This window comes from Leptopilina heterotoma, unplaced genomic scaffold, assembly GCF_015476425.1.
Source record: "Leptopilina heterotoma isolate Lh14 unplaced genomic scaffold, ASM1547642v1 Lhet_159, whole genome shotgun sequence".
NCBI lineage: Eukaryota > Metazoa > Arthropoda > Insecta > Hymenoptera > Figitidae > Leptopilina > Leptopilina heterotoma.
In genome coordinates this window covers 24,654-34,339 of record NW_025110873.1, presented here as the reverse complement: position 1 = coordinate 34,339, position 9,686 = coordinate 24,654, and the positions used below count along the sequence as shown (strand labels likewise).

General features: G+C 26.1%; 2 protein-coding genes across 2 annotated transcripts; one reads left to right on the top strand and one right to left on the bottom strand.

The window, feature by feature from the left end:
- Positions 1–262: 262 nt before the first annotated feature.
- On the bottom strand, positions 263–4,407 carry LOC122498758. The gene is made up of 6 exons (XM_043606667.1): positions 4,204–4,407; positions 3,738–3,830; positions 2,812–3,145; positions 2,294–2,478; positions 804–1,771; positions 263–587 (listed from the first exon to the last, which is right to left on the bottom strand). The coding sequence occupies exons 1-6, from the start codon at positions 4,254–4,256 to the stop codon at positions 307–309; spliced, it is 1,914 nt and encodes a 637-aa protein (XP_043462602.1). The 5' UTR covers positions 4,257–4,407; the 3' UTR covers positions 263–306.
- Positions 4,408–5,204: 797 nt separating this feature from the next.
- LOC122498761 (odorant receptor 9a-like) lies at positions 5,205–7,764 on the top strand. The gene is made up of 9 exons (XM_043606672.1): positions 5,205–5,333; positions 5,597–5,722; positions 5,832–5,946; positions 6,127–6,385; positions 6,564–6,680; positions 6,783–6,873; positions 6,975–7,111; positions 7,222–7,354; positions 7,465–7,764. Exons 1-9 carry the CDS (start codon positions 5,205–5,207, stop codon positions 7,534–7,536), a joined length of 1,179 nt encoding a protein of 392 aa, XP_043462607.1. The 3' UTR covers positions 7,537–7,764.
- Positions 7,765–9,686: the final 1,922 nt, after the last annotated feature.

The window sequence follows — 9,686 nt, the reverse complement described above, 5'->3', positions numbered from 1 at the left end:
AATATTAAAATTTTCAATATATAAGAAGATTTTAAAGAATTCCTTTTTTAAATTAAAAAACTAATATCGAATTTTTAAAAATTGTATTATTTTTTTCAAATTGATAAAAATTATGAAAAACTTGAACTTGATTTAAAAAAAAGAATTCCTAAAAATTTCAATTTATATTTTTCTCAAACTTTTTTCTATTACTGCAAAAAGTTTAATTCAATTGTATCTTAAATTTTTTGTACCTAATTTAAAAAATAAAATTTGAATTTAATTTCCTTCGAAATGAATTTTACTTTTTATGTAGAGAAATAAAAATTATAATTGATTTTTAATCACCTTAATCGCTCTGTCTATCAAAACATCACTGTGCCTTTTTCGACTTTTGTTATTAATCCTCTTTGCTCTTAGGACCGTATTCCAATCAATTTTACTCTTCATTTGAAAATTGCTACGATCAATCATTCCCGGTAAAATTTTCATTGTTTCCGTCTCAATGAAAATTTTCGTCGGACTTATAATTAAGGGTTTCACATTTTCTTCCCGATCCAATTGCCATGGAAGTAATCCAAATGGACACCTACTCCAATCATTATTTTCTAGAAATAAATAATTTGTGATTAATTTATTTTTTAATTTAAATTTTTAATTAAAATCTTATTTTTTAATTAAAATTTCTTTATTTTTAAATTCAAATTCGTCACGAACTTCAAAATAAAAACAAAAGAAAATTCTACTGAAACAATTATTTTTAAATATAATTATCATTTATTTTTCAAATTAAATTTCTTTTAATTTGAGAGAAAAATATTTACCTGAAGGCAATTTCCAATTATTATTACGTATCGTTTCGTCACTAAAATTCAGCTGAGTGTCAAAATTATTTTCCACAATTTCCATTTCCTCATCTCGTTGATCAATTAATTCCTTAAGATTTTCCAGCGTGTAAATTTGATTATTCTCGATATTAATATCCTTATCGATTAAATGCATTGTCTGTATATTGAGAAGTGATAGCAAATCTTCTTGATGTTGCGAACAATTTTTCGGCATTACAAGATCCATCAATGAAGGCATAAATTTTGGCGTAAATTCATTTGGATTAAGAAGCAATTTTTCAACTAAAGTTCTATTAATTCCTCTAAATGGAACTTCAATTGTACAATTAAACCAAGGAAATTTTAAATCCGGAAACATTTTCTCCACTTTGCTACGAACTTTTTGAGTGAAATGTTTAAAAGAAATTTTCTTATTCTTCGCATCGTAAAATTGATCCTCCTCTAAACGCATTTGTTGACTAATTCTGTTTATCGTCAGTCCATCAGCAATCGCTCGTAACCATTCAGATCCAATGCGTCTTCTCTGCATTTTTTCATTTTCATTATTCACCAAATGCAATAATTGCACAAATAATGATTCTATTAATTTCTTCTCTTGCAAAAGAATAATAAATTCTTCCCAAAATTTAATGAAATCAAGGGGAAGAAAATTATCGAATGATTCCTTAGATTTTGTATTGTTGAATATTTCCAAAAATTCTCTATTCGGTATAAATACTTCATTGTCACATAATAAGGTGCAAATTGTCTCGTTATTTTCAAGAAGAAACGTTTTACTCAAACACGACGAAATTTCAGACAAGAGTATTCTCTGTACGGTAATTAATTTCAATTCTTTATTATTCTTCAAATTTTCATCAATAATCTGATTTGAAGTTTCATTCATAAAACTGGAATTTTTTTGCTTTTGTAATGTGAATGTTCGTAACTCCAATAAAGTTTCCCTGAAAGAAAAAATGTATTTTTATTAATTATGTATTAAGTAGCAAATTTTATTTTATGCACGGCAGCGAGTAATTAATAGATCTTTAACATTTATTATTATGCAAATTAAAAATAGTTTCTTATTTTCAAATATTAATTTCAATTTTGGAGTAATTTCGGATTCAAAATTAAGAAGAATTAAAATATTGACTAATTTATTAATTAATTACAATTACTTATTATTTTCAAAAACAATAAGTTCAATAAAATTTCTTCAAAGAATTGAATTGTTATTAAAATTAAAATTCTTCGCAAAACTTTAATTATTTGGAAAAATTTCGAATAAATTCTTTATGAGAATTGAAATGTTTTCCATATAATATAATTCTTTGCAAAAATTTTATTATTTAGAAAAATTCCAATTAAATACTATGTATACTTATAAGAAAAAAAATTTAATTAAATTGAAGAAATCTAAACGATTATTAATATAAATTTATATATATATTAATTTTTAACTTTTATAATGAAATTTTCTTTACCGTAGTTTTTGATCTGGTATATCAATTACCAGGGAGTAATTAGCATAAATATATAGACCAGTTGCTGTCCATAGTTCAATTAAATCTTCGAGAGCTTGAATTTCCTCGGAGTCATTATTTTCAGGTTGTTCAATTTTCTTATAATAGTCAATCATATTTTTAATCTCGACAGTCCAATATTCATCCTGAAATTTGCAAAAAGTGTTTTAAAAAAAATTAAATTAGAACTATTTATTGAATTAAAGATATTTTTCAAATAAATAAATATTTTTCGATTAGTTTCTAATAAAAATAAATAATGAATTAATTTTTAATAAAAACAAATAACTTTGATCTTGGAGGATTGATAAATTTGCTTTACATCTAAAAACAAATAACTTAATTTTTGATGAAATCAAGTAAATAAATTAATTATTACATTAATTAAATAAAATAGTACATTTTTCGAAATTACATTCTTTGTAATTGGTGTTTTTTTTAAATTAGATTTCAAATTAATTTGAATTGAATCAACTTACATGGAGCCAAGTTAAGAGAATATTAACAGCAATTCTTAAGACGCTGATTGAGGGTAATTCGTGACCGTGTGCGGCGTCGTGTCTTAAATTTACAATCCATTCGGGAATATTTAATTGCTTTGCAATTTGAAATAAGGACGTTTGCTTCATATGTCCAATATTTGCAATATGATTGAGAAATCTCATAATAGAGAGAGAATACATCATGCATAGATCATTTTCATAATGTATCGGCAATTCGGCTTTATCAAGTTTTTCACTCCATTCTCTATCTCTCAATGATACTTGTACTAATGATAATGTACAATCAACACCCACTGGTAATTTTGGATTTCTGAAATTATTTTCAAAAATTATTTCTCTATAATATTTAAATTATTTCTCCACAATATTTACATTATTTAACTACAATATTTAAATTCTTTTTCTACAATATTTTTATTATTTCTCTTTAATATTTAAATTATTTCTCTTTTATATTTAAATTTTTTTTCTGCATTACTTAATTTTTTTCTCTACAATATTTAAATTATTTCCCTACAGTATTTAAATAATTTCTCTGCAATATTTAAATTATTTCTCTACAGTATTTAAAATTATATTTTCTTGATTGTAATTAATACTTTATTTAGTACTTTTTTTTGTTTTTTTGTTTTATAAACGAAAAAATAATGCAACAATATATTTTATTTTGTCTTTATATTCGTTACTATTTTTCAGCAATTGTTTTGTAATAATTAATTCTTTTCAAATTTACTAACAAGAAAATTAGAGATGATCTTAATTTAAAAAGAACTTCTTTAATTGGTTTTTAAAAACGTTGCTGAGTTCAGAGCCTTATAAATTATATTTTCTTTTTGTTACTGAATTATTTTGACCCTTATTTAATAAAAACAGAAATGAAAAAGGAAAAAATCGATTCTCACCGTGCTTTCCATACGAGAAGAGTTTCGTACGCTTTTTCTTGTTCTTCATGATTATTGGAATAAACCTGATTATATACATCGTACCATTCTGTCCTGAAAATAGAAGAAAATAACAATTTGTCAGTGAAGTATTTTTAATTTTTTGCAAAATGTAATTTTATTTATTTACTATTATTTATTTTATTTATTTAACATTATGAATGATTTTTCCCTCATTTGGAAAAATTTTCTATCAAAAATGCAAATAAACAAATAAAGAAAACAAAAAAAGCAAATTGTTAATTATCAGTAGGATAAAATTCCCCGTGAAAAATTTTCTTTACATTTACTTTTGTTAAGGAATTTTACAGAAAACAGTAATTTACAAAAATTTGTGAAAGAAACATAGTAAATATATTAATTGTACAAGATCAAATTGTTTTTTTTTTTAAGGGAGAAAAACACACGTGGGGACATTTTTACTTACATAGAAAACCATGGCACATGCTTTAAATCGTCGCGTTTAACAGAAAGGGCCATTGTTATTCAATTATTTTTACTAAATAGTAACAATCACTAATATTCTATTCTTCATTTGTCAAATAATTGTTATTCAAAAATAGAATACGCACGTCGCACGTTTGTAAGTTTTTTGAGGTTATGTTTCTGAAAAACAGGTTGCGCAGGAATGGTTGCGCACTGATCAAGCAGGGTTGGGAAGATAAAATCCCGTTTTATTCTGCTGGGCAGGGTTGGTGATCAAAATTTTGATTTCCAATTTAAAAAAATAAATTTTTGAATTTCACTTTTAAAACAGTGTTTTTAATTAAAAAGATTGCTTTAGGTGGCCGACAACTGTCGTATTCTTACTTGTTAATTGGCAAATTTTTTTTTGTAAACATGATTAAGTATTTAATTAAGAATCTCACGTCAGATTTTAAAAACTCAAAATGGCGGATCCAATATGGCGGACAAAATTTTAATTTTAGCGAATTTAAATTTTCATCTCTCAAATATTGAATTCGACATAATTTAAATATTTACAATAGTAGAAAATGATAAATTAAAAAAAATTTGTTAATGATAATCACCATCAAAAAAAGCTAAGGTAACGTTCACATATTACGTTACACAAATTTGGAAAAAAAACTTATTCATTTTGTTTCAAAAGGGTCAATATTGCCGCATGGAACTTGTATTGACATAAAATAAATTCTTTAATACTTTTCCAATAACACAAACCAATAATGAATTAACAAACACATGTAATTTCCGATTAAAAACATAATTATCAAAAAAAAAAGAAAATTAAATTACAATTCTTTCATTTTCTAATGTATATTTAATCACCGCATTAAACGATAATATAGATGTAAATAAATATCTGCGATACGACATTAAAGAAAAATAAAAATTCATTATAAAAAATATAGCTATTGCAGTTTGAGTTTAACCGCAGTTTCGTGAGAAATGGATAAATTTTTTAAGATGTCTCACTTTAGGACTAATAGACTTTTATTAGTTATTACTGGTCTCTGGCCACTGAAGACAAATGTCTTACAAAAATTGTTCTTCTCACTCTCAATCTTTTTTGGTTTTTGTCACAATATTTTACATGTATGTCAATAATCATTAATAAGCAAATTTTACCAACTTTTAACATTTTTTTTAATCCTTCAATTTAATGTTTTTATAATTTAAATAAGGAGACCGAGTGATAAATTCAAATAATTTTCATATAATTATAACTTTTACATAATTTACAAGGGAGAAATTAATATTTTTAATTCAGTTTTGTATTTTTTAACATAAATACTTTTAATTCTTAGTTTAAGTATTTTTAATTTTTTAATTTAAATATTTTTATTGCAATTTTTAAGGTAGGAACTGTGATCGTGGCATCTATTGAAGCAGACATTGACGTTCTTTTAGGAACCGTTCCATATATTTTACTTAGTGGGGCTATTACAATACATCTTGTTTTATGGCTAATAAAATTTAACAAAGTGAGTTTTTCTTGGTACTGAAATTTAAAAAATTCATTTTTATCACAATAATGTAAATTGTACCCAAGTTCATAAATAAAACTGTCTCATTTCTAATTTCATTATTCAGATCAAAAATCTTTTGCAACGTGTTTATTTCACTTGGGAATATTTTTTACCCGTCGAAAGATTAATATTGGAAAAATACGCCCACAAAAGTCGGATACTTACTAAAATTTACATATGTAAGTAACATTCTGTTGTATATTCAATAGTTCTCAGTCTAAACTAACAAAAACTGTAAAATCTAATTCCAAATTTTTACCTTTTTTTGTAAATTAATTATTAATAATTAATTATTATTAATTAATTATTATTAATTAAAAACATAATTTCAACTAATTCTTAAAAAATACACATTTCAGATGTTATTTACGGACCAATTATTCCTTATATGTTCTTTCAATTATATAGAAGTTTTAAAACACCGTCTGCACAAGTAACGGGGACAACAATACATGTTGTTTTTGATATAAAAAATTTCTTCGGTATTGGAAATTATTATTATTCAGTTTTTGCTATATCATTTTTTGGAACTTTTGCTATAGCTAATGTAGCTTTTGCGATTGACTCTATTTTTGTTGTTTTCATTCAACATGCAAGTGGAATGTTTGCAGTACTCACGTAAGAAAGGAACATTTCTATCCATTTTATTTAATATTCAAAGTATTTGTTATACTTAAAGATAATTATAAATTTCTAAATTTGATGTAAAATTAAATGCTTCATTGTTGGCTCTTTGGATTTAAAACATTATTACATTATTCTCTTGTCGAAAAGTAAATATAAAATTATTTTCTAGCCAACGTTTACATGATACGAAAGTGGCAAATTCCAATTATGATAAAGCTCGAAATGAAAGAGAAAAAAATCGCAAAATTATTATTGAATGCCTAGCTGTACATCAATCTATTATCGAGTAAGTTATATTGCAAAAAACATTACTTATTATAAACTTTAAAACTATATATATAAAAATTATATGAATTATATCTCAAAAATAATACTTTTCTTCACACAGATTTTCAGATCTTATTAATACAATATTTTCGTTAGGACTCCTAATATCAGTTACTCTATACACGGTTTCATTAAGTTTTGCATCATTTTGCGTAAGAAAATTAAAAATTCCTTTCTCAAAACAAAAAATTTTCTTTTATTATTTACGATATTTCTTCAAATTAATTTTGCTCAAATAAAGATATATTTTCAGGCACTTGAATATCGAAATATGCCAAATATTATGTTCAGATTCGTCGTCATAACTTCTGGATCTCTTTTACAAATGTTCTTAAAATTTTGGCAATGTCAGACATTAATTAATCACAGTTCATCATTTCGAAATGCAATGTAAGTTTAAAATAGAGACTGCAATCATTTATAAATTTTCAAATAATTTCAATTACTTTATAGTAGTTTTTTTTCTACTTTTAATTTTATTAATATATTGATGATTTCAGATATGGCGCAAATTGGTATAATTTATCACCAAAGACAAGAATAATTTTGTGCTTCATGTTAATGAGATCAGAAAAAGACTGCAAGGCAAGTGCAGGGAAATTCTTCGACATGTCCTTTCAAAGTTTTTCAAAAGTATAAACGAATTTTATAAATTTTTAATATTTCACTGTATGTTCTATTCTAAACATTCAAATTCATAAGAAATTACTTTACTGTATAATGAGTTATTTTTTCTTTTACAGATTTTAAGTGCAGCTATTTCATACTTCGCGCTTTTGTCACATTTAAGAAAATCAAAAAGTATTTTATCATAAGTTTTTGAGAATATAAAAAATTATTTCTTGTAATTGTTACGAACGAGAAAATATTTAAATAATTAATATAGTTGATTTAACTATAATGATTATTTTAGGCTTTTGAGATGGCCCTATTTTCCAGTTTGTTGGAGGAATTCAAACTGCCAGAGCGTGAGCTCTGTTTATCTTACTGGGATTCGTGTTTCCTAGTTGCCAAAATTCAGAAATTAATTAAGGAAGGGGGGGGGGGGGGGGTAAGGAAAATGTAGAAAATTAATAGAAAGAAAAATTAAAATAATAGTTATGATTTATTGTAAATTAAAGAAAGGATCCATCCGCCTCTCAAACAATAAAAGAAAGGAGGATGGGGTAAAACTAGCCAGAACGATACAGTTACTTACCCGTTCTGGAACCTTAAGTCTACCGCCAGAATTCTGCCGACGGGCGAAGATTTCACAATACACTCACACGTGCACAACTTATTGTTTTTTTTTTTTTTTCTTAGTTTCCTAAACCACTAAAAATAGGGCGGACGCGGCTACACCGTAAAACCGGCCGGTCATTTGACAAGAAAGAAAATTTTAAATTTATTTAAATAAAATCTCCCCCTTCACTATTTTAGCTTTAGGTGGCCCCGCGGATTTCGAGTTAAGAATTTTATTTTCGTCCGGCCAAATTGCTTGTATAAACATACAACCAATTTGGATCCTGTATACCGGACGGGAACGTTACGGATAATATTATTTTTATTCCGACAGAGATTGAGTCTCTGTGCCGTGGGAAACCGTACTGAACAATTTAGATATCTAATTAATGAGCTTATATAGTTTTACTTCCTTAAGAAATATGGAAAGGTGGGGACAGGGCGTTGGTCCTGTTGCCATGCCAAAATTGCTGAACTTGCATTTTGTGGAATCGGTTCATTGCACTATGTTGAAATAAATTCCTTTTTCTTGTATTCTTAGAAAGAATATTTTCTTTTTAATATTCTTTTAATTATTGAAACAATTTTTAATTTGTTTATTTATTTATTTTATTTTTTTTTTAATTAATCTCTTAAAATAGGATTAATGTAAGTTGGAAATAATGGACATTTCAAAATAGAAATTCCATTCTATTTTGTAACCCTAAAAAAAAAAGGTTGTTACAATTCCAACGTTAAATCATTTGTCAATAATTATTTTAATGTGCATTGGAATCTTCCGCAAGTTTGCAATTTATGGCGGGCAAGGTTTATAAGCTAGGTTGGTACAGGGAAACGAGAGATAAATTATATTTTTGAAAGAAAAGAAATAATAATAGAATTAATAATAATAATAGCCTAAACGTTCCCATCTTTATATATCGTATAATTGTTAATTGTATAAATATTTTTAATTAAGGCCGGGCCATCATTCACCCTATTTTCAAGGTTCGAAAAATTAAAAAAATGCATTTAAAATTGAAGGCAGACGATTATAGTAACATTCGCCGTTAGTGTGAGAGAGAAAGAGCGATAGGATAGAAGAGTACACTATACTCCGTAAGAACAATATGCCTGAGAGAGAACGCTTCGATGCTATACACAATCTTCTTTCTCTCTCGCACAATGTCAAGGGGAGCGTGGGGAGCGCGGGAAGTCTTCACTCAACGCGTTGAGTGTAGCCTCACGTCTATTCTTCGTGTATATATATATATATGCATACAATATGCATTTCATTATTTTAATTCTAATAGTTAATAATTTTCCTTTTTACTGTTAATAACATGGATAATACACATATATGCACACATATACATATACCATAGCCATTGTTGTTGTTTTAAAACAAATTATAAATTCAATAAAATAATACCCTTTTATTAATCGATATTTATCAATATAGTTTAATTAATAATTGATAGTTTATTACTCGTGTAGGTTCCAAGGGCTTGCCTCATGAGTTGAATAAAATTTAAAAATATAAAATTATTTTGGTGTCATTGCCTCGCGAGTTGCACCATTTCGCTGACACCGAAATTCCTTAGTGCAATACGATCTTTAACTTCCTTCAACTTGGTTCGAAGGAAGTTTTAAAAGAATTTTAAATAAAATAATTTTCGAAATCTTTTTAAATTAAATATGGGCGTAACAAACCACCGTGGAATTTCCGTTTTTGTCCTCAAAAACTAGCAGCCCTTGGATTCGA